The sequence below is a fragment of the Quercus suber genome, unplaced genomic scaffold (assembly GCF_002906115.3).
Source record: "Quercus suber isolate HL8 unplaced genomic scaffold, Cork oak 2.0 scaffold_658, whole genome shotgun sequence".
In the NCBI taxonomy this organism is placed as follows: Eukaryota; Viridiplantae; Streptophyta; class Magnoliopsida; order Fagales; family Fagaceae; genus Quercus; species Quercus suber.
Genome location: NW_027070099.1, coordinates 302,789 through 328,219, shown reverse-complemented (window position 1 = coordinate 328,219; position 25,431 = coordinate 302,789). Strand labels below are relative to the sequence as shown.

The 25,431-nt window shown below is 36.2% G+C and overlaps 2 protein-coding genes and 1 non-coding gene across 6 annotated transcripts in view; all 3 read right to left on the bottom strand.

Annotated features, from left to right (window-relative positions):
• Window positions 1-11,601, bottom strand: part of LOC112015400 (uncharacterized) — a 45,033-nt gene extending 33,432 nt beyond the window's left edge. For 2 of the 4 annotated variants that reach the window (XM_065765863.1, XM_024047805.2), the window contains exons 1-16: window positions 11,279-11,585; window positions 10,613-10,765; window positions 10,367-10,526; window positions 9,110-9,428; window positions 8,592-8,729; window positions 8,324-8,516; window positions 8,092-8,222; window positions 7,007-7,216; window positions 5,891-6,057; window positions 4,855-4,933; window positions 3,486-4,016; window positions 2,281-2,651; window positions 1,717-1,821; window positions 1,288-1,515; window positions 1,010-1,078; window positions 622-849 (exon numbers count right to left, since the gene is read on the bottom strand). In XM_065765863.1, coding sequence (XP_065621935.1) covers window positions 622-849; window positions 1,010-1,078; window positions 1,288-1,515; window positions 1,717-1,821; window positions 2,281-2,651; window positions 3,486-4,016; window positions 4,855-4,933; window positions 5,891-6,057; window positions 7,007-7,216; window positions 8,092-8,222; window positions 8,324-8,516; window positions 8,592-8,729; window positions 9,110-9,428; window positions 10,367-10,526; window positions 10,613-10,765; window positions 11,279-11,381 — 3,185 coding nt within the window. In that variant the 5' untranslated portion in view covers window positions 11,382-11,585. Of the gene's footprint in view, window positions 1-621; window positions 850-1,009; window positions 1,079-1,287; window positions 1,516-1,716; window positions 1,822-2,280; window positions 2,652-3,485; window positions 4,017-4,854; window positions 4,934-5,890; window positions 6,058-7,006; window positions 7,217-8,091; window positions 8,223-8,323; window positions 8,517-8,591; window positions 8,730-9,109; window positions 9,429-10,366; window positions 10,527-10,612; window positions 10,766-11,278 lie in introns of all 4 variants that reach the window. The other 2 variants (XM_065765865.1, XM_065765864.1) reach the window with 2 other exon arrangements.
• A 7,420-nt stretch (window positions 11,602-19,021) lies between these two features.
• On the bottom strand, window positions 19,022-20,246 carry LOC112032005 (uncharacterized). Its single transcript, XR_010625931.1, has 2 exons — window positions 19,925-20,246; window positions 19,022-19,567 (listed from the first exon to the last, which is right to left on the bottom strand). It is a non-coding gene; the product is annotated as an uncharacterized LOC112032005 (transcript).
• A 902-nt stretch (window positions 20,247-21,148) lies between these two features.
• On the bottom strand, window positions 21,149-22,693 carry LOC112015399 (receptor-like protein EIX2). The gene has a single exon (XM_024047804.1). It carries the CDS (start codon window positions 22,691-22,693, stop codon window positions 21,149-21,151), a length of 1,545 nt encoding a protein of 514 aa, XP_023903572.1.
• Between the last annotated feature and the right edge of the window lie 2,738 nt (window positions 22,694-25,431).

Genomic DNA, 25,431 nt, shown 5'->3' with positions numbered 1-25,431 from the left:
GAAATTTTAAAAAATAAACATATAAATGAAAAAAAACAAAGAGGAAGGTTCAGAAATGTGGAGATAAATGATGATGCCTGGATGGACGAGCAGTATGATAAAAAGATCGATTCAAAGATCAACAGAATTACAGACTTGAAACTACAACCACAAGAAACAAAACAAAATTGTAAAAACATCTTGAGATGTTAAGCAAGAAAATAACAACTTGTGTCAATGGAATGTGAAAATGCCCAATTTCATATTAAGAATTATAATAGCAAACATAGTGGAGAAGTTAAAAGAAATGTGAAAGCAACCTACAATAACTAAATGATGACTAAGCTAAGTCAAGAACATGACAAAGCAACATACTTCTCAAATGAGTATCCCACCTATTCACAACCTCACATTGATTGGGTTCCCCAAAATTAAAGCTTGACTCATGCCACCAAACCCATTAAAAGGAATGTACGGAACTGTTTGGAATACTTACTGAACTTAATACCAAAAAGAGTGATTTTAATAACTGGGATAAGTATACAGGGGTGCACATCAAGAAACCCTAATGTTTCAATCTAAGAAGAGCAACAAAATCCAAATATGAATAGCACAGGATACTGCCTATGAATATAATATTACCTATTCAATAACGATAACAATGTTTCATCGTCAGGGTCATGTGCTTTGTCTGTGAACAAACTATTAGAATTCTCATTTTTTATAAGCATGTTGGCTTCAAACTTCTTCTGTTGAGGAACTCGTAAACCAAGTTGCTTAAGCTTATGAGAAACTTGAACAGCTGTGAATTTATTATCTGCATCCAATGCATTTGCAATCATGTAGCTACACCTCTTATGCTCTTTGAATCTGTGAGGATCAAGCAAAGCCCAAACTTTTTTTATTTAAAAATTCAAATAATAACAAAATAACATATTCCATCACATCTTTATCAACTTTTTAGCATATTTGATGTAAAAGGAGACTTAATCTAACATTGTAACCAGAAACCAAGCTACGCAACACTCACTTCTCATATAGAGCTCTGATCATATCTTCCTGATCTTCACTAAAAGCAGAAACTCTTTTCCTTTTGTGCCTATAGAAATATAGTAAGGGAGGTATCAGAGAATTTTCCAAAATAGAAGGGAAAATGAACAAACAAAGATTTCAGACTAAAAACATAACACTAGAAGCTTTTATGTGGATAATGCTTTGCATTATCAGCCACTGCTTTAGAATACAATCTTATACAAGGCACATATTATCTATAACATTCATAAAGTACAAATTTCTTATAGTACTTACAAAGGCCTCAATAAACTTCCCTCCATATCATCTGAGTTATGGAGGTTACTAACTTTTTCCACCGCTTTTCCATCTCTATCATGGTCATCATCATAGCGCATCTTCTTCCTTGGTGCAACTTTCAGTCCTAGCTGTCTAAGCTTATTAGAAATTTGTGCTGGTGAAACTTTACCATCAGGTTCTAGAACTTCAGCAATAAGACGACTACAATGCCGATCATCTTTGAATCTAAAAAGGCCACATTTTTTCAGAAAATACTTGAGCAAAAAGTTTAGAAATCAGAAGAAAAATGAAACAATACACAATCAATAATACACATCAATCGTTTTGCATGCTTCAAATAGAATCAGGTATAATTACAATAATCTAAGTGCTGTTTTAGGAACAACATTTGTAAGAAATAAAACAGCTAAATTAAAGCACACTTACTTCTCATAGAGATCCTTAATTTTTCTCTCCAGTTCACCATCGAGAGAAATTCTTTTCTTTCTCCTAGGATCCCTTTCAGATTCATGTTCTATGGACTGCCCCCTACTGCAACAACCAAATGCACCAAGGAGTTTTTAATGTAAATGTATACCTTTTACACTTTCAATCAAGATAAACTTTTTTTTCTTAAATGAAGAGGAACTTCAATAAATTAGAAGTACAAAATAGCATCTCTGAACAAGACTATAAATGGATGGTTTGAGATTCTAGGGACATACTTTGCCACACGCTGTTTCACAACTTGCACATGTTAAGTGGTGATTGAATTTCTTTTTACCAAGTACCAGTGGTGGACCCATGTGTAAGTGACATGATCCAATCACAGGTTAACACATGCAAGTTGTAATAAAAGTTGTGGCAAAGTGTGTGGACGTAGAAGAATTGATTCTAGAATAACTTGGTTTGGCATCATTGTATATATGCAGTGTAAGAAACAGAAAAATGAAAAGGTCAAGAAAAAGATAAAGACTAAACAAATACTCAAGTTTCCAAAAAAATTCTTACTTCTGATATCCTTGCTCATGAGAGATCACAACATCAGCTTCATCTTCACCAAGTGCATCTGCAATGCTTCTACCAGTCCATCCTTTGGCCTGTGATGAACCGAGTTCTGCATCCTCTGGAATATTTTCCCAGTTTCTACTGTCTTTCTTCAAAGAGCCAATCTCATGCAACATATATTCAGCATTAATGTAATGGCTTTCTTTGCGCGTCTTCCAAAAGAGAATTTCCACAAAAAGAATGGGTTGAATTTTCATTTTTCTTAGCATCCTTCTGACAAAACTTGTCAAGAAATCAACAATGTTTGCATAATCTTTTGATGGACATGACTTCTGCTCAAATAGGATACTATGGAATGTGATCAGGATTGATAACTGCCAAAATATGTGCATAAGAAGCAAATAAGATACAAATTCATAAATAATTGGATAATTTTTTTTTGGGGGGGGGGGGGGGGAATATGGACGTCCTAGTTTTCCTTGAGAAGATAAATCCTAATATATTTCACCAGATTAATAAACCTTACTTTTAGATATTTATTTTTATCAACAACTTCTTCCTAAAGAAGTTGAACTACTTTTACAAAGTGGTCAATGCAACATTAACCATTTATTTTTTATGAAGTTTTTTGTATGTTTATCCCTAAGATCTAAACACATGCTATATATATATATATATATATAAAATTATCAAATATATTTAAAAAAAGATTGTTCTTGGAAAAGTTATTTTTAATCTACTAATGAAAATTATTAAATTTGGACATTATTTGAATTTTTTATTTTACCTAAGACCTTGAGTTTTTAGATAAGAATAAAAACTCACAAGTAGAGATAAGGAAAATTTTTACTCTAAAATAAGCCAGGTTCATCATATCTGTTGGGATGATTTACTTCACATTTTCTTATTAACAAAGAAACTAATTCTTCTTGTCTATAACTATTTTATATTTTAATTTTATGATGGGGTAAAGTTTTGCTTCAATTTTTTAAGAAGTTATCACTTCTCGTCATATTGTTGGGGTAAAATATCTATAATAAGCATTACAAAGGGTAGAGTTGGCATAGGTGATTTTAACAGGGAGCAATTAAGCTTTAATTGCACAGTACTTAATGGTCCTATGAAATCTAAGTTATTGTCTTTTGAAAAATAGAACATCCATGCTTTTTCCTTTTCTTCTGAAAAGTAAGTAAATCATGAAGTTTTACCTGATACAGCATTGGAGAGAGCTCCAAGTCATCAGTAATCCTCCGCAACATGCAAATTATGTAGTGATTTGTAGTGGCAGAATTGCTCTTATAAAACTTTAGTAACCAACATAATTTATGAATAATGTTGTTGTTTGCAAAAGTAGATATCAAAGTTGACACCTTAAAATCAACTTCATCAGTTGCATTTAGCTGCTCATCATCAGAAGAATCACCTGTGCCATAACAAGGATCATCATTAGCCTGATCAGCACTTTCATTATCCATATGTGGCACACTGCTTTTAAGGTTCCCTGTCTCCGACATGGATATATCAGGTTCATCGGCCTGAGCAGAGAACATGATGTTCTCTTTCCCATCAGAATTTGTGTTAGTTAGACTTCCCTTCTGTGCTATGGTCATATCTGCTGATTGCTCACTATTAGAGATGCCAATCTCATTCTGAACAGTGACATGATCACTCTGTACGTTTCCTGCTTCCTTGTCACTCGATGATTTGTTCTTTCTCTTTCTCCTTGATTTTCTAGAAACCTAAAAAAGGAGAAACGGTTTTAACAGAGATCCCCACAACAAAGGCTTCCTTAGACTGATAAACAGAACATTGATAATACATAACCTCATTAATTAAAAAGAAAATCAAAGATGTTAATAGAGAAGTATTTTTTCCTAGAGATTGCAAATGGAAAAAAATGGATGCATGTTTCTCACAAGGAAAGTTTTCAAGCCAAAAGATGCATGCAGAAATTCAAACAGATTAAAGAACAGAGAGTCGGAAGAAATCCCAATTTTCATAGAAGAGTACAAATGCATGGGAGAAGCATTGCGTAGAATTACGTGACAATTCACTAAATATAAAAAGAAAATGCACTAATTTCCATCAGCGCAAAAAACAAACCAGGAAAATACAAATCAACTTTTACTGATAACAAATATAAGTTAAATGAGGAAAAAAACACCCCGTGTAGGCAATTGGAATGCATATGACATATACTGATTATCATTAAGATAAGTCTGTTAGAAAAATGATAAGGGGAATGAGTTCACTTTGTAAGTCTGTTACATTATTGTTTTTGGAATAGGTTTATCAACTTTGTGGAACAAAATTATAAAATTTTCAATCCATGGCAGACATGAGTTAACTTGAGGAACAAATTATAGAAATTTCAATGTATGCATGTATTGCACTTTTGCTAGTAATTAAATAAACAATGGAAATTAAAGAAAATGTGATTGACTAGCTAACAAATAAAAAAAGAGGGTCATTTTTTGTCAGGATAGATCTCTAAGACCAAAAAATATCAAAGAAAAAAAAAAACAGATTTTCCATCTAAATTGAACCCATTAAGGCACAAACAAAAGCATAACACACCCTCAAAGTTCCACGTGCTTGAAGGTTCTCCATGAGCTGCACAACTTTATGCATCATTTCTACCATATCTGCGAGATCACTGAGAAGAAGAGTATCATAAATATGGCGCCAACACAACAGTAACAACAAATCCTTATTCCCAAAATTTGGGGTCAGCTATGGCACCAATATATTCAAAAAAGAATTACACTTTTCCATAGTGAATAGATGATATAAGCATGTGCAAGTGGTCTTGCATAAGTACCTATAGAGGCCAGTGAGGCTATTGGGGGAAGGGGTAGGTACATTCATGGTTGCATACACATTGTTATTCTGGTATAATTTATGCAGGTAGGTTTAATTTCAGGAAGAAATAGAAGTCACATAACTAACATACATACATAAATTGAGATGTCCAGATTTAAGTGAAAATGAGAACAGACACAAACAAATGCAACTCATATGCATAAAATCAAATTTCAAACTGGAAGCTTGATTATAGAGAAACATTTCTAAGAACAAAAGAATTAGTGAGAGAAACTTCCTTTAATATTAGTAAAATCGTAATTTTTCTAACATGTAAAAACTGGAAAATACAAAAGAGTACTTATCTAGCATACAGTCAATCAAATATACTACCTATAATAGAAAATTTTAGAAAGCATCTACGTATCCGACCAATATAAATGAAGGCATATAACTGAGGGAGTCATTTCTCCCACCCAAAACTTAAAAAAGAAAATGAGAAGCATAAATAAAATCTAGCAAGGTATTTTCCTCCCAAATTTAACAAGTGGAGGAAGACCCAGAAGCCAATCACAAGTGTTGCCTGATGATCCATTAGCATGGGCTAATACCTGGCAGAAGCCTGAATCCATCTCCCCTCTCTAAAGATTATAATAAATAATTGAAATATGAAACCCTAAAAGCAAGAGGGAAAAAATCCTATCCACCCATCAACCTGCCCACTTCAATTTTCTGGTACTGAAATACTAGAACAGGATATGAAAGATAAACAAATCAATCATTTTGGGTTGTTAGTGTGAAAGGGGAAAACCTCTTTGGTTGTTTGTGAGTGTCAAACGTTTTGATCAAATTCAAGAGGAACTGAGTCATCCCTTGATCAGTCTGATCATAAAATAACTTGTAAAGAAGAATGCGAGCTGTGTAAAGCTCCTTAGCATCGTCTGGCAACAACTTAAGCATCAAATCTAGCATGCTAATCTGCAAGCAGGAAAACCAGTTAGGAAGGACCTCACAAGGTTACTCAATATCACTAACTTATAGAGAAGTATCACAACAAGGTCAGTTTGGATTTACATTTTAATGTGGATTCTAAAGTGCAAAGGAAATTTGTAGTGTGTTCTACTATGTATGAATTGTAAGGCAGTGTCCCAATTACCAAGTGCTACATCTTGCAAACAGCAATTTGCAAACCAACAAAAAAATTCCACCTTATAATATATAGACATTATACGCTATTTTTACAATAAGAAATGTGTGAATAACTTAAAGAGTGTCTATTGCTGTATAGAACCCAATTGGATACCCGGATAGGAGGAGGACTAGAGTAGATAGAATATTATATATGTATCCTGAGGACAAAACTGGATTAGGGTGACACCATATATGTTATCTACAGATTGTTTGTCTGACCTTCAGTGAATTAAACAACTTTGACTACTCCCAAAATTTGTATTCTTGATATTACAAATTAAAAAAAAATTAAAAATAATAATATTAATAATAAAAACCCAATTTCATTGCACTCCTTCAGTCATTTCTATGAATCTTTCTCAGGAAAGGTTTCCATATTTGAAATTTTGGCTGCTATAGAAAATTTCATCATTTAGACAAAACTTCAAAATTACAGAATCCAATTCCAAACATGGGAAAGACAAACCTTTATTCCAAAGTGAATGTATTCTCCAATTAATTTATTTGCATAGATTATGCATTGATTTACTCTACCCCATGTCACAAAAATCAAACCTTTTGTCATGTAAAAATAAACTGAGCTACAAAAACCTTCTTTATACAAACAACCATCATCTGGGGAAGGTTTATGGGGGGGGCCATAACTACTGAAGCATATATTGTCAGGCTAGCAAAGCCAATGTAACAGAAGTTTTTCTGGATAAGTAACAGAACTCTGAGTTGGATTAACAATTACCATGTTTTTCATAAGAGAACCAGCAGCAGAGAGAAACTTGTAATCATTTGTTTCCTTTAACCCATCAAATGCATTACGCCACTTTAGAATGACTAGTTGGAACATTGACTCATTCATGGATTCAGCAATTGGTCCACATATATCACCTCTAAAAATTGTGCTATCAGCATCTTTATCAAAGTCTTCAAAATTAGCTACTCCCACATTTGGCTGTTAGACACAGGAAAACAAGGTGACCAGCTAAACATTTTCTATAGAAAAACAGAATGCAAATCAAAGATAATTATGATTAAGCAACAAGAGATATGTCAACTTTTTTTTTTTTACAATTTGATAATTGGGGGAGGGATTTGAACCCTCAATATCTCATTTGGAAACACTAAGAGGTGCCAGCCAATTGAGCTACAGGACTATTGGCAATATATATAAAAACTAGACATCAAGAAACAGAACTTGGGACGCAGTCTTACGGCATGCAAAAACCAAAGATTAAAATTGCATGTTTTGGCTTTCAATCCAAAATTGTATTTAACCCTTTGTACATGAAACATCTACAGTAACACTTGTTGTAAAAATATTTGGAAAAATCGATTGGAACAATGAAAGTCCTCAAATGGACCAAATTTCCTGGTTAAGAAATTCCATCAATACATATTCCCAAAGCTCAAAAACAGGATACAACCAGAAGTTTGCACTATTCCAGAAACCTTGCCAATGCCTATATGATAAGAGCAATGTGATTTATTTTCTTCTGATCATGATTAGGGATTCAAGGAAAAAAAAGTGCGACACATCTCTTTCAAATCTATTCGTATTCTATTGTTTGAAAAAAAATATAAACAAGAGAGAAATGAAAGTGTAAATTCATCAACTTCTTTTCTTTACCTTTTTTTGGGTTTTCAAGCATTAGTCATCTTAGAGGATCTTTAGAAATTCAACAGTAAAGTAGTGCTCTAGATATGTTGTTAAAGGATTATTGAATACAATTAAATAGGATTTAAGAAGGGATAGGTTATAGAAACTGAGTTATGTGCAAGGATATGAAAACAGATACATAGGTTAACTTGCCAGAATTCATGTCTCACCTCAGAATTCAAAAACTTGTGATGTTGAAAAGAGGTAACAAACTGAGCAACCTGAAAGAAAACAATTACATCGTTTTTCTGAATTGCATGATGTTCCTTTTCAATATCCTCACGAATAGACTGCATCAAAACTGGTAAAAAATTGGATTGCATTAAGATGTGTAATAAAATTACAATGCTGTAAGAAGCAAAACTTAACCTAAAAAAGACATTTATTTCCAAAAACACTTGCCATTGTAACCTCCCGATAGAAACTGGCTCACAAAATCATAAAGCAACTTCAAAATTTTATCCTTGGTTGGAGGTAATCTTCCAATGTCCCATGCAATCCTTTTTACAGGACCCCGAGGAATCTTGTGAGGTTTAAGCAGGGTATCTTGAGATGCAGAGTTTGGATTTCCCTTTAACACTGCCTTAGAACCATCCTGTAGTAAAAACTACCAATGTTACTAAAGCTTTCAATGACAACACTTGCTAGCATCAGCAACAGAACTTCATACCATGGTAACCCGAGTAAATGTCCCAATAAACTGTGAATGACGACTCATATTGCGTAATCTGGAAAGTCTTCTTTTCTCTTCTTCCTCTTTCATAATGGACTCGAGACTACTAAGAGAATCTTCAGTGTCTACATCCACCTAAGAAAATTGAACATGAATTATCAGACTACCACACACACACACACATATATATATGCCATTAAGCAACTATAAAACAGATAAAAGATGGCATCAATAAACAGCACTAGGGAGTTCAATAGCCATAAACTTGAAGAGAAGGACAATTATAACTAATCCAATTCGTATCTGATGAGTTGTAGTCATTCTGGCAAACAATATTTATGCCTGTGACGGTGTCAATGTAGTTTCAGTATTTCACATCAGAGGTTACAAGCTTTATTTTATCCCCTTCTATTTATCCTGTCTACTTCATCCCCTTCAATCTACCCTTTCATTTTTTTAGCCAGCTTGATCTTGTTACCATAAAAGACGGTGGAAATAGATGAAAGGAAACAAACCTTAAAACCCTTCAGATGTGCTTTGGCGGTTAACTCTGGCTCTTGACCCATAAAGATGTAATGGAAAATCTCTAATAAAAGTAAATTGTCTTGACGAAAATAGCCATATGAACCACCAACATGCTGAGTTATAACTATAATTAAGTCCATTACATTTTCACGGAATAGAAGTTCCAAAAATCTCTCTCTCAAAGATAAAAATTGACTGGCACATCCCCCTGCCTTTTGCTGTAACGGGACTTCTTGAATAGCTAGAACATTTCGAAATAAAGAAAGTACAAGCTGCACCAATTTCCAGTCATCCTCTGTGAATGTTTCGCTGCATGACACAATTAGTCATAAAACCAAATACATAGAAAGTAGGCAGTAGTCACAAAATGATAATTAAAATGATTTTTTTTTTTTTTTGGGATTAGTCCACCTTATAAAAGAAATCAAAATGATAATTCAAACAGTTACAGAGCACTTAAAACCAATGTGAAGATAACAATAATCCAGGGATGGTAATGACATTTAGAGATTTTTAAAATGTATAAACAACTGGCATCTCTAGATGCAGCAAAAATAAAATAACACTGACTAACAGATAATTCTTAAATATACATGTAAACTTATTAGGCTCATATATTTAAGATACAGCCAACACTCATTAGTAAAAATTGGAGTGCATGCTCAGAGGATCCTTTAAAATATTAAAGTCCATTTTGCCTAATTATTACAACTGCCTCAACTCCCTAATCACTATATTTGTTTGGGACTAAGGCTTTGTCCATCACTCCTACTTTTTTTTTTTCACTTTCTTACATTTAAGAATTTTTGTATCTTTGTACTCTGTCATTTTTAGCCCCATCATTGCACTCTAAATCACATTCTTTTAATTTTAACTATTTAGTAAGTACTATTTTTGAGAAATAAAAAGTAAAACCACCAAGTCCTACTCTCTTTAAGGTAGTGCACATGAAGCATTTATTTTTATTTTTTTACTTTTGCTTTTATATTAAAGAAGGGGGTGGGGGGGACAGAAGTGTATGTAAAGCATGAAAAATAATAAGAACTCTAAAAGTTTAACAAACCATTAGCTCAGACAAAGAGGCAATAATTTCTATCTGAACAAGCACACTAGAAAATTTTCAAAGAAAAATGAAAAATACCAGCCTTTACTGCAAAAATCTTGTCTTGGTTCCAGTTCAACAAAAATGCAACCTGGATCAAATGATAGAAACTCAAGGATTCCACTTATGTGTAATCGTTACTCACCTTTCCAAATTCTCCAATGGGCTTTCCAGAAGTGAGACTATCACAGCGACAATGTCACTACACGTAACTGACGACTTCAACCCCCACAGATACTCTAGCTGTTGTGAAATATCTTTTGATGTAGGCTCAATAGGCATAGTAAGGAACACCAAAACCTTCACTGTCAAACAAATGACAACAATAATAATAAAAACTCATCCTTTAGCTCTCTTTCACAATAAATATTAGAGAGATAAGAAAACCTGCCTGCATTCAGAACCAAGTTACGATCATCTTGACAGTGTTCTATAATAGGAATCAGATCTTTCGACACAATGTTCCATTTACAGACTTGCTTGAACACATCCCGTGTATGTGGATCGTCACGCCTCAAAAACCTCAGTAAATCTTTCAAATTATCTGACAGAAATTTGAGAATTATAGCAATTGTCAGTATCAAATCCCCATTTACTTGTTGAGAAAAAAAATATATAGCCAATTAAATAAATTAAATCCCAATTCTTGTGATTTTCATTACCTGGGACCTTAGAAAACAAAACCCACTTCTCAACTGAACCTAAAACCATATTCTTATTTTAACTATAGGCAAGCTTATCAATTTCTATAACCCAATTTACAATATAAAACAAAAAACCCAACAATTAAATAATTGGAGAAACTGTAAACTTGATCATTTAGGTTATATAACCCCAAAAAAAATCTGATTTTGGATTATTTACAAAAATAAATCTTTTCCTGAAAATCAATGACAAGTTTAAAATTTTGGGAAACGAAAATTCGATTGCTGAAACTAAAATGAATTGAAAACAATACCCAATGCTATCATTCAGCTTGTTTGAATTGAACTTGAAAAGACAAAAAGTAAAGGATAAGAGCTTCCAAAAAAAAAAATTTTGAATTTTTGAGGTGTACCTAGACAGTACTGGCCCTTGGAGTAGCCGATCCGATTGCCATTGTCGTCTTCTTCGGAGATGCCGAGACCCGCGCAGATTAACGATAAGCCCTCGGTGTCCATGAATAGATTGGTTGGTTTTTTAGGGTTTTTACGGAGAGTGAGAAATGAGGGGGTTTTTTTGGTGTGAGATGATCTCTCTGATCTGACTTCTGAGAGTGAGAGAGAGAGAGAGAGAGAGAGATGGATTTGTAATTAGGGCTTTTTGTGGCGCGAAAATGGGGACGATAATTTTCCCGCGCTTTTTCTAAGGGTTACTCTGCGTGGAAGGGAGATGATTCAGTGCTTCGTGTGTAACAGGTGGCTCTTGCATCCTTCCCATCCGATGATGTGGCATAGCCACACTATGATTTTTTTTTTTTTTTGCCAATTTTGGCAGAGCCCAGATCCAGACTTTGATTTTGCCAAATTTTACAAGGAAACTTCTTCAATCTTCACTCTTTTGGTTTTTTGGGAGTAAAAGGAGAATTTTAATTACTTTTATTTTTTATTTTAAACTCTTTCTAAATAGTAAATTTTTCACTATTTTTTATCTAAAGTTAAAGCTTTCAAAATGTTAAATTTAAAACTTAAATTTTTTATTATTAAAAAAAATTAAAATTTAAAAACAAAATAGTGTAGCATTTAAGGGCCTGTTTGGTAATTTAATAACGTTTTTTTTTTTTTTTAATACATAAAGGTGAAAAAGTATTGTGAAAACACGTGTTATGTTATTTAAACAACGGAAACAATTGTTAAACAATACAAACAAACATGCGCTAAACCTTCCATTCCATCACGTCTTATATGTAAACTGTGTTAGCTATCACTTTTTCTGTTTTTTTCTTTTTTTGGTTAACCACTTAACCCTATTACATTGAGTTGTCTACTATGTTGTAGAGTTTACATAACAAAGGTTTTGTTTAGAATTGTCATATATAGTGAATTGCCTTAGTTGGGGTACGTTATTTCCATAGTGGCTTTTTCTTCGAAGGTGATCTCCATCAGTTTCTAACTTTTTCATCTAATCTAGTGTACATTGCTTTATGATATGATGTGTTGTTATTGGGAAAAAATTCTATATAATTGTGAATAAATTTTAGCAAACACAGCGGAAGCATAACCGCACAAGAACACAAAAATTTATGTGGAAATCCTTTTTCCTTAAAGGGAAAAAATACGAGACAAACTCCAAATAATTTCATTGTATTAAATAGAAATTACAACACTTAAAGATACAACTTGAGAAAAAAAAAAAAAAAAAATCTCTTTTTTTTTTACACTCACTGCTCTCTTTCTTATTGTTTTTTCTTACTCTCTCTATTTTTCTCACTCTTTTGCTTGCTCTCACTCGCGCAATTCTTCAAAATTGCACCAGTCCTCACATTCTGGAACTTCACTCTTTCACTCTACCCCAAATGGCCGAATGGCCTTTCCCTTTAATTTCTTTCACCTTTTCTTCCTTCCTTCCTTCCACACTCTTCACATCAAATCACAATAAATGCAAGCCACTTAATTTGACTTTGCTTCAACCAAAATCTCTTTCTTCAGCTCTCATTGGCCGAATGGCCTTAATGCATCAGCCCTTTAATTTCTTTTCTCTTCTTCTCCTCAGCGTGTCCAACAAGCCTAAGCCAACCAACCTCAATAACTCATGCTGACTTTTGTACATAATGAAGAAAAGTTAAGAAACATGAAAGACAAGCTCATTAAATGAGCATGTCTATTACAAGTGGGCTAGACCATGGTACAGTGCACCCAACAGCTGTTTGTGATTGAAAGGTTGTTTAGACCTTCATTGGTTTTAATTAATTCAAAATTACCAAATAATTTAATTAATCTAAGTATGCAGAGATCCAATTCAATTTTGATGGGTAGCATGTTTTTTAGATTTGGATTGTTCAATGAACCATTTAAGGAAAAGTTCAAGATTTTGGAAGTCAAATTGAGGCCGAACCGTGATGTCGTTATAATTAATTTAATAATTACTTAAAATATAAAATAAATATAATAAATTAGAACAAATAAAAAATTTTGACTAAAATAATTCAATTAAATGTATTTTTCATATGTAATTATTTGGTTATTTATATGATTCCATAATAGAATCAATTACATACTAGTTACAACAACCTGTTATGGTAAAACTTTGTTTAAAACAATGTGGTAAAAAGTAACTTGCGACTTAAGGGATATGGTTGTACGTGGATTCTTACATCCATCATTTTATTTTTATAATAATTAGATAAGAATGAGGGCGCTCTTGGCTCGGCATTGTTTGTTCTTTAACTGTATATAAATTTATAAAATAAAATGCTAAATTGCTAATTTTTTAAAAAAAATATCAGTGATTAATGTTTATGTAGGGACTGAGTTTGAGTACTCCTATTGTTGAGTGAGTGGACTTAAGCCCAGCTAGCCCAATACAATGAATTTGTAGAGAATTGGTTCAAGAACTAGGCCCTAACAAGTGGACAACGTCCAAGGCAGGGTTCGCCACCGTCGAACGCAGGCCTATAGAAATTATCCTCAAAAGTCCGTCCTTAGCTAGGTCCAAGGAGCTCGACGATCGTCCTTTTTCTCCCAAGAGAGAAGGTCCCCCTCTTTAATCCATTTCTTCTCCTTATATAGTCCTTCTCCAACGATCCCTTTCCTCCACTTGTTGATCATCCACGCCTCCTTCTGACAACCCGTCCCATCAGCCGCATTACCAAAGCTCTCAGTGAGTTGCGGCAATCGAGGCAGCACTGCTCAGGGGTAATTTCCCCATTAATGCTGTCGGAACATTAGTCGTGTGCATTTAATGTGGAAATGACAGTTCAATCCTGGTTTTGCTCCTCGGCCATTCTTCCACGGCTGATGCGTCGTACTTGGTCTTCCTCCTCCCATGGTCTTGCTTGGCCGAGGACATGGTTGTCCTCGGCGAGGGTACTGGGCTTCCTCCTCCTCGGTATAAGCCTTGGGCTTGGTATAAAGTGGGCCACTGGGTTGCTAAATTCTCTGGCTCCACAATAGCCCCTCAAAATCCTGTTGTCCGGCTCCTTGGACGGGGAGGAGGATTTTGATATCCTCGGGCCTATACCATAGCTTATCTAGTATGGTCCCAAGTTAACACTTGAAGTCTTTTCACCTGTCTAACGCACATTTCTGGCGCTTCAATATGCGATACGTGTCCGTATTAAATTTTGGCGGCTCCATACTCCCCATGTTCAATGGTGTGATAGTAATCCAACGGTGTGGATTTTTCACCATTATGGGCTGGAAGGCTTGCACAGCTGTCTTTGGTGAGGGGCTAAATACCCATTTGAACCGGTTTGCCTTTTCACTTCTGCATTCAAGGTTTCTTGTGCACACGACCTAAATTCGGTCAAGTTTCCAACCCAATTCGCGTCTCTTCACAGCCTAAAAAGCCTGTTCTGAATGCTTTCCCTTGTTTCTGTAAGTTTTCTTCTTACTCTATCTTATGCTTTTCCTTTTCTAATTTTCCTCTTCCTCTATTCCTCTCTCTTTTTCACCCTTCCTCGAGTCTCTTAGCCGCTCTTCAGGATGGGTAGGTTTAAGAAGTTGGTTGGGTCTGAGGAGGCGATGGAGGAGTTCATCGCCACTTACAGGATACTCGGTAACATGGGTCTTAGGTACTGCAAGGAGGGGGATTGGTATATCAGGAGGGAGGTTGGTGAGGTAGTGATTCTCATAATCGCCTTCCTTGAAAGTGGTATAAGGATCCCTATGGGGTCAGTGATAAGGGGTTGTCTTAGGCATTTCCGATTAACCCCTACCTAGTGTGCCACTAACATATTTAGGATCCTGGGTTGCGTGGATGCCTTGAACAAGAAGAAGGGGCTGAGGTTAACTCATCACGCCGTGAATTGGTGCTACAATCTCCAGCACCTTACGGGTAAGTCCTACTACATGAAGACGAGGGATGATAGAGATAGGCTCATCTAGTGTCTCCCCGAGTCTAGCAAGGGGTTGAATAATGATTTTCTCATAGTGTCAGGGGAGTGGCACGACGGCCTTCACTACTCGACGGTAGAGGGAGAGCCAGGTAGGGTACTTGGAATAGGGGAAGGTTGATCTACTATGTTTTTACTGTTTGCATTGCTTGGTTGTTAACAAGGACTAGCTTTTTCCTTTGTAAATCCACACGCCTTTGAACGGCACTTCAGCTTAGTCAACAAGGAAGACTTGGAAACTGTACTCAGGGTAGAGATCTTTATGAACGAGGCTGACAATCAAGTTAGAGCCGCTCACAAGATTCTTGGATACAGACCGATTCAGAAGTCTTTCTCGACTCCCAGATACGTGATCAGAGCCAAGGACCCTAGGCTTTGCTAAATCACTGTGGTGGAGAACGGGGTCTCATTTTCTAAAGGATCTTCCATTCCTAAGGGCGTCCTGTTGGTAGGCTCTTCCTCGTCCTACCAAGCTGTGGAGGCTGAGGGAGAAGTAGTTGATCTGGGTTTGTCCGAGGACGAATTTGGTGCATTCGACCAAGTCCATCTATCCGAGGATCCCTCTGGTGACTTGGGTGATCCCCACTTGTCTGAAGCAGACCTTTTGTCTCCAAGGGCTAGTACCTAGGCCGAGATGGGTTTCAAGAAACAACCGCAAACCAGCCTGCTTGACCTACTTGAGGGCCAACCGGGGAAGGATACACCGGGGAAGTCATAATCCCAGCTTTCTCCTCCTCCACCCAAGCTTCCCCCTCCCCCACCTAAGTCTTTGCCTGCGCAAACTAAGCCATCTTGCACTCTGCCGATCTTGGACCCTCAGCCCGAGTCCACCAATCCGAAGAGGAAGAGGCCTTCCAAGGGTAAAAACTCGGTGGATGAGGGGAGATCTCGTTCTTCTTAAGAGGAAGATGAAGCCTGCTGGCCTTCCAAACAGCTGAGGATTGGTGGCTAGGACAAGGAAAAAGAGGTCATTCAGTAGTCCGAGCCCTAGGCCTAGCTGCTTGCCGCTATGCTTCATGGGAAGCCTTTGATGGATGATGCCACCCTCAGGGACTTTCGTGGGGGCAAGGGGGCTCGCGTAGCCGATGCCCTAGAGAGGTCCTTGCTTCTCCCCACTGACATGGCCGAGCTGGGGGGCATAAGGAGGCAAGAAGTTGCCCGTAACCTCAAGAGGTATCTGGGTATGGTAATACTTCTGATACTTGTGCCATTGTTTGAATTTTATTCCTTAGTACCTAACTTATGGTGTACTTGTTTTGATTGGCAGGCTGTCCAGGCTACTTTTAGGCTGGAAGAGGAGACCGATAGCCAGGGTAGAGCCCTGGACCAGGAGCGCGACAAGTACTTGGATGCCGCAAACACTCTTAAGAAATCTGAGGCCGATCTCAAGAAGGCGAGAGAGGGCCTGGCAAAGATGACGAAGGCTAGAGACAGCGCGAAATCTGGCTTAATCGATGCTAAAAAACAGACTAAGGACCAGACGGGGCGCTTGCAAGAGGTTGAAGGTCAGCTGCAGGTCGCCAGGGAGCATATCGCCGACTTGAAGAAGAAACTGGCTGAGGCTGAGTGGGTCAAAGGTGTTGCCGAGTACGCCAGGGACGAGGCCTTGAGGGCTAAAGAATTGGCCAAGTTTGCGAGGACAGATGCTGAGAGCTCCAAAGAGCAAGCGGAATAGGAGGCCTTTACTGAGGGTGTGGCTAAAACCGAGGTTGCCCTCAAGGTTCAAGTCCCTGAGGTATGTAGGCACTACTGCTCTCAAACTCGGAATGAGGTCCTCAACCAAGTTGGGGTTGAGGCCTCGTCTGAGCTTAGGAGAGCTGAGAGAATGTACTACCCTTTTGCTATTCGAGGGGCTGCCTCTATTGAGTGAGTGGCTAGGTCCGAGGAGCTCAACGGTCGTCCTTTTTCTCCCAAGAGAGAAGGTCCCCCTCTTTAATCCATTTCTTCTCCTTATATAGTCCTCCTCCAACGATCCCTTTCCTTCACTTGTTGATCATCTACTCCTCCTTCTGACAACCCGTCCCATTAGCCACATTACCAAAGCTCCCAGTGAGTTGTAGCAACCGAGGCAGCACTGCTTAGGAGTCATTTCCCCATTAATGCCGCCGGAACATTAGTCGTGCGCATTTAATGTGGAAGTGACAATTCAATCTTGGTTTTGCTCCTCGGCCATTCTTCCACAACTAAAGCGTCGTACTTGGTCTTCCTCTTCCCATGGTCTTGCTTGACCAAGGACATGGTTGTCCTCGGCGAGGGTACTAGGCTTCCTTCTCCTCGACATAGGCCTTGGGCTTGGTATAAAGTGGGCCACTGGGATGCTAAATTTTTCGACCCCACAATTTATATATTTAATCAAGTAATGGTATAAATAGTTAAATATAACTTGTATTGCATGCAAACAAGGCACATCAAGGACAACACACATTGAATAGAAAAAACATATAAAAAGTCCATCAACTAATAGAAAAGTGAAACATAACATTTCATTAAGGGTGTATTTAGATACCACTTATTTTACTGAAAACTAAAATCAATAAAAAAAATAATTTTCAAGTTATTATTCACACAAAAAATAATGTGCATTAGCCTTAATGCACTGGTTAAAAAAAAAAAAAAAAAAGCGTCTGCGTTTTCAAACGCCACTTAAATATTCCTACCTACCCCCACTTCTTTCTTTGCCTCTATTTTGGCATTTCAATTTCATACCATTACCACCGCCTCATTTCCCTTTTATTTTGTATTTTCTCATTCACACAACTTCTCTAACTCTTCGATTTTTACCCTTCTTATTTTTGAATTTCTTCTCATCTTTTATCTTCACTTTTATCATTTTATGTTGTCTTTTTCTTTGTTATTCTTTCTACCGACTTTTTCTCCTCTTTTTAATCTTAGTTTTCTCACAATAACTTTTTTTGTTCTGTTTTTGTTGTAGATGTAGTATGAATCTTGACAGCAGACAAAACTCCGCTATCTCGATCTTTTTCTTCCTCACCGTGCAGATGATATGAACTTAACCATTTGATTACATTCAACTTTATGTTATGTTTGGATGTTTAAAAAAGGAGGGGGAGTAGAGTAGAGGGAGGGAGAGTAATGTAATTACCTTGTTTTGAAGTTTTTAAAGAATGAGGGGGAGGGGTTTGGAGGAGTTTGGAGGGGTTTGGACTCCCTCTAGCCCCCCAATTTTAATTCCCCCAAATTGGAAAGATTTGGAGGGGGAGTAGAGTACATAAACTATTGACCAAGTAAATTACCTAATTTACCCTTATTATATTAACAAAATTACATAAGGGGAAGGGCTAATTACTCCCTTTAGCCCTTCCCCCTTACTAATTTTAAAAACATCCAAATAAGGTGGAGGCGAATCATTCTCATCTACTCTCCTCCCCTCTACTCTCCTCTACTCTCCTTCCTCTCTAAACTTCCAAACAAACCATTAATGTACCGCAGTAGAATGTCAACATCTATGTATTAAAAAAAAAAATGTTTACAAATTATACAACTGTTGGCCATTTGTAAATAAGTTTGATGAATTTGTGGAACATTGCAAGTAAAATGTCAGAAAGAACGTCATTCTTGTAACTATAGAAGCATGCAAAGTTTGTAGCTAAAAGAATTTAGCAGTGCAACGTGTTTATTTGCCTCAATTGTGCAATCAGAATCATCAATTTTAACTTTTAAACAACTTCCAAGAAAAAAAAAAAAAAAGGTTTATCACCAAGTATCTAATTAAATTACAAAGTAGTAAAAAATTGCTGAAAGAGAAGGTGACAAAATGAGAATGAACCGTTCCTACCATGCAGCTATTATGAATTGATCTTAGAGAAAAGAGGAGTCATTTTTCATGAGCCACCTCCTAACATGAACTGGGTTAAAGAAAGCATACTCTTGACTCACGAGATTCTTCAACTAACACGCATATCCATTCAACAATGTCTAAATGCCCCCGAAAGAGGGGCCACATGGCTAATAACCACCAATAACATCACAATCGAAGGTACAAGTACACTTCAACTAAATTAAAATTACACATGATCTGTTTGTAAATTTACATTATTGAAGCTGACAATGATGGTGATGAGAGAAAAGGCAATAAAATAAATCATCTAGACCACACCCACACAAATATTACAAACGAGTCCTGACACTCATGTATACGTGTGCAGCTGCAGTAGACAGACATTAACACCAAGGTAAAAGAAAACCATTAGAGTAAAGGCACTAGATAGAGCCTCTTCAACTTCATGCAATTGCTAAGTGAAATTTAGCATCCAGGTTAAATGTATCGCCTTCAGTGGCAATCTCTGCTACTCCCTGATATGTAATTTGAAATATGAAAAGAATTAGTAATGATTCTTAGCATGTGTAGCAAATAAAAAAAATGTGAAAAAAAGTAAAGAATAAAATAAAAAACAAATTAATGAACAAGACCGAAATAAATTGCCGCAGAGTGGCAGAAATAGAAAATTCTTAAGTACTCTTGAAGCACAGAAAAATAGTGCTCTCTCTTCTCACATTCTTGATGGATCTTATCATGAATTTAATGAATGGACCCAATCATGAATGTGAGATAATGGAACACAATTCTCCATGCTCTGAAGTACCTAAGAATTACTCAACAACAACAAAATATATCTAAAATCATGTGAAAAAGAGCTATAGATGACTTACTTTGTTAACCTCACATTAAAAGTGGTTACTCCTGCCTCTGAAACATCCTCCAAAATCTTGCCTTGTTCACCGCCATTGTTACGTATAGCCAATCCTTCATGTTGTCCAATAATAAGAAATAAGCATGTCTCCATGACCGCTTTAGAATCAAAGAACTGCATATGCCCCAAAAACCTACAGCAAATCCAATTCCTGCTCCAACATAAAACCATTTCTTGAATTCATCTCTATTGTCCTCGTCATCTTCAGTACTGCCATTCTCAGTTGGTAAACTTTGGTTTGGTGTTTCTTCACCTGGACACTTTTGTGTCAGTGGAGGCCCACAAAGTGTCTGGTTTCCAATAAAATCATTTGCATTAAAGCTTTGGAGTTGAGTGCTTGTAGGAATTTTCCCAGATAAGTTGTTGTATGATAGGACTAGGTAGCTCAAAAACTGTAATTCTGACATACTAGATGGGATTTCACCTGAAAACCGATTCCTTGACATATCAAATGATTCTAACTGCTTCAACTGACCAATAGTTTGCGGAATTTCTCCAATTAAGTTGTTTTTGGATACGTTCAGTACAACTAACCCCAAAAGGCTAGTGATTTCAGTAGGAAGTTTTCCTATCAAGTTGTTGCTTGAAAGGTCAATGATCTTTAGCAATCCAAGATTTTTGCCAAACTTGTACTCCCTTCCTTTCCATGCAACCATTGCGCTATCAACGTAATCTCCAATATACCTGTAATTATTATGTTCTTTAAAGACCGAATAAAAACCCTCAAAAAGATCAGTCGAAGAGTCAGCTTTGTCAGCCATGGCAGTGAAATTATTGAGGCACTGTGGTATAGTTCCTGAGATGTCATTTAAAGAGAGGTCCAAGATTCTCAAATATTTCAACTTACATATATCCCATGGTATGCTTCCACTAAACTTATTGGAGCGTAGGATAAGAACAATCAATTGCGGTAGGTCTTCTGCAATCCACGCTGGTATTTTTTCAGAGAATCTATTGTTTCCCAAGTCCATAACTCTCAAGTCGCTACAAATTTTCAAGGAATTAGGAAAATCTCCAGAGAAAGTGTTATTATGTAGACTCAATATCTGGAGCATCGACAAGAAGCCGAAAGAGCTTGGAAGTTCACCAGAGAAATTGTTGTTTGCCAAATTCAAGATAAGTAGATTCGGCCAATCCATAAAACAATTAGGAAGTTGCCCAGATAATAGGTTATCAGATAGGTCTAGAAAACCCAAATGCCCATCATTGATTTTACAAAGAGGTGAAAATGGCCCCGAAAGCGATTTTTGGAGAGATTCAAGGAGCTGACATCAGTTGAAAAAAGTGGTAGTGGACCCTCTAAACGGTTAGCACTCAAATCAAATCTTAGTTCACTCAAACTCATTGTCGACACATTAGGTAGCTGTCCATGTATTTGGTTGCTAGAAATATTTAAACTAACTAATTTAGGAGGCAAGTTCGCAAACCACTCTGCTGGAACGGTATCAGAAATTTGAGCATTGGAGATGTCAAGGATGGTAACATTCCTTTGGGTTCGGATCCAATTTGGAAATCTAGGCCCTAACTTGCAAGATCTCAAATATAGTTTATCCAATTGGAAAGGGGGAACCCAATTGAAGTCAAATTCAAGAGTAAGAGAATTACCAGATAAGTCCAATGACAATAATCTGGAAAGATTTGAGAAATGTGCTTCAGAGATGACATCCTGCAAATAATTCAACGAAACATCCAAATGCTCCAGATTATGAAGGTTTCCAATGGTTTTTGGCATGGTCCCATTTAATTTGTTGGACGAAAGATAAATCCCTTTTAATGATGGAAACAATGCAAAATCAGGCAATGATCCCCATAATTGGTTCCTTGCTAATTCCAAAACCTCTAGTGAGTCTTTTGCACATCCAGACAAATCATTGATATGCTCAATGAGTTGTCCATTGAGATTGTTCCCTGACAAACCCAATTCACATAAAGTACATATATCCCCAGAGAATTTTGGAATGTCATTAATTTCATTATCACGGAGTTGCAGACTTTCAAGAGAAGTAAAAGATTTTGAATGATTGAATTGGGAAAAAGATGAAAGACGAAGATTACAGGCCGACATATCCAAGTTTTTTAAATTAGGGAGACTACTCACAACTTCAAGCCAATCATTGGCAACACTAAGATTTGTAAAACTTAGGTAAAGATATTCTATTGAAGACATATGAGACAACCATTCAAGATTTTCAGATTCTGTCAAATTATTATCTCCAAGATGAAGATATTGCAAGCGTGAAAGGTTTCCAAGCTGATGTGGAATTGGCCCACTAAGATTGGACGAAGAGAGATCAAGGTATTGCAAGCGTGAAAGGTTTCCAAGTTGATATGGAATTGGCCCACTAAGATTGGACGAAGAGAGATCAAGGTGTTCTAAGTTACTTAGAGAACCAATGAACTCTGGGATATAGCTATGATTAAAATCATTGTTACTGAGATCCAAATAAGTCAAATAAGGCAACTCCAGTAGTGAAGGACTAATCATACCTCCCAAATAATCAAAACCAAGCTGAAGCTGAATTACACGGCCTGTTTGGTTGCTGCAGCGAATTCCTGGCCAGTTGCAGCAATTCTTTTTTTCTTCTTCGCTCCCCCAAAAAGATAGCCAGCCGTAGGGATCACTGATTCCTTTTTTGAACTCGAGCAGCGCTTGTCTCTCACCTTCTGGGCAGCTGATGTTGTTAGCATCTCCAACCCCTGGAATGAATCCGCCAAGGGCTAATCTCATCGAGTGCACTAAAACGAGAAGCGTAAAAAATGCATGAGGAAGCTTAAAGGACCTTCCACCCATGACCAACAGATCACAATTGATATGAAGAAGATCAGGATGAGGACAACACAGAGAAAGTGGTGTCTTTTTTATGTTCTCAAACCCCTACCATCAACCACATTTATATAACCTTTCGTTTAATGAGAAACACTCTTGCCCGATAGACCGAAAGAATGCAAGATAAAACACACATGCAGACACAGTACGCAGGGCCGGCTCAAATATTAATCAAATATTAAATATTAATCAAATAATATATATATATATATATATGTGTATGTATATTGAATTTTTTTTTTATTTTTTGAGATGCAAAATTATTAATTAAGTTTTTGTATTTATAAATAAATAAAACACAATTTATAATTAAAAATGATAATTTAACTAAAAATAAAATTTAAAGTATAGAACAATAGAATTTGGTTATTGTAATTTTTCTAAAGTCATGACCACTTTAAAATTTAAATTTGCGCAAATAAAAATTAATTTAATACATAGTTTAATAAATTAGTGTCACAATAATACAAATGGGTTAAAATGATATACATTAAATTATTAATTGGTATAATAATTTATAATAATAGATAAAATGTCAGATAAAAAAAAAAAAAAAAGTGAGAAACCGTGTAAATTATAACTGTGGGCTGTACTCCTATCAAAAAAAGTGAGAAACCGTCCAGTACTCCACTACTCCTATCATCCTAGCAAAAAACCGTGTTCTATCAATTATCATAGTAGAAAAGGGTCCAAAGAAGGGCAGAAAAGATATTATAGCAAAAAACACGTCCCATGATGGGACACCCGTCAAACAATTGTGCAGTGAAAGTGTAAAACAAACTAAAAAAATATATAATTTAAGTTAAATAAATAGAAGACTTGACTCTAAAATAACCAAATATCACGTTTTGGTAAAATTTGTGGTAAACTAATACTGTTTCGAAAATATTTAGCAATATATCACTTTTTAGTACTCGTGTTCTCTAATGAGTCCCCAATCAAGTACTAAAATTTGAGTAATTAAAAAAGTAATATAGTATTCAATATCACAAAAATTGAGTACTCTTTTATAGTACTCCAACTTCACAAAATCGAATACATTATTTTTCTTTTCTTTTTCCAACTTTTTGTATCTTACTGACTTCCTAATAAGGTTTAAAGCTGGCACTACCGCAGAATTTCCTGAAAATCCATCCTAGACCCATCTTCTTCTATACGGTCTTCTTTTCTTTTCTTGTTTTTCCCTTTTTTTTTTTTTTTTTTGCCACCTGCTACCATTAATTTTCTTTTGAAACGAGGACGACACCACATGTGATATTAGAGAACTTATCACCTCACGCCTAGTCTATTTGACATTTTCTATTTACCCAAATCCACACTTTGGTAACTTGTGTTGAATCGAACCTAAGAGCCTAAAAACCTGCAGCTTCTTTTTACACTTCACCCACTGGATTAACTTCTTTGTTTAAATTTTATGTTAATGTTAATGTTAGCGTTTTTTAATTTAGTTGTTTAGGGTTTTTTTTTTTCTTTTCATATAAAAAAATTAATATTTTATTTCTATTTTGGGAAATTTAAATAATGGGGTTTTTTAATTTATTAAAAAAAGAAGAAGAAGAAGAACTGGGTTCAGATATTCACATTGTGTGAAAAAAAAAAGTCATGAGCTAGTACTCTACTCTGTCATTCTTTAATGGTGGATAGCTTTCATGGGTCAAAATCAAGCTCTTTTCGACTCTCTCTCTCTCTGACTGTATGTTTTTTTTTTGGGTTCAAATTTGAATTTGGTCTGGCATTCACGTGTTAGATACTGGTGGAGTAATAAAGGATTGGGTATGGGTTATTCACATTGTGCGAAAAAAAAAAAAAAAGTTAAAATGCAAATTTATTTTTTGAAAGTAAAAAAAAAAAAAAAAATCTGATTCTCTAAATTTCACACTTTATTATTTTAGTTCTCTAATTTTAGTTTCAATAAATTCAGTCCTTTGAATTTTAAAGTGTTTCAATTCAGGTCTTCCACTCAATTCTGTTAATACTCTACCGTTGAGTGCTTTTTTTTTCTTTCTTTTTTCCTTCAGTTTTTTATATTAAAAAGTGCAGAAAACTAATTAAAATTCTTTTTAAAAAAATTAAGATTTCCCATAACACGGATTTTTTTATAAAATAACTACAAAACTCAAACAATATTATTAATTAGGCAACGTTTTAAACAAATTGCATTTCTAACAATTCGACTTCAGAGGAGTCGATTTTACTGTTCATATCGCCTGTTTTTGTGCCACGTAAATCAAGAAATCGAGTCCGTTATTGTCATTTTGTATACACAGAAATCGACTTCAGGGGGTCGACTACAATACAAAGAAAACGACTCCAGCGGAGTCGTTTTCTTTGTATTGTAGTCGACCCCACTGAAGTCGATTTGTCCATAAACCCAGCTGAAACACTTAAGCTTCAGTTGCTTCAGTTGTCACAGAAGAACCCAGCAAGCGCCGACGAGCACGAGCAAGCAGACGAGCAACGACGAGCAACACCGAAGAGCGCCGACGAACCCAGGCGCCGAAGAGCGCCGACGAACCCAGCAAACGAACCGACGAGCGCCGACGAACCCAGCAAACGAACCGACGAGCGCCGACGAACCCAGCAAACGAACCGACGAGCGCCGACGAACCCAGGCGCGACGAACCCAGAAGAACCCAGCA

Coding starts and splice junctions, on each gene's coding strand:
- LOC112015399 (XM_024047804.1), bottom strand. CDS start 22,693: ATGAGATTAGCCCTTGGCGGATTCATTCCAGGGGTTGGAGATGCTAAC.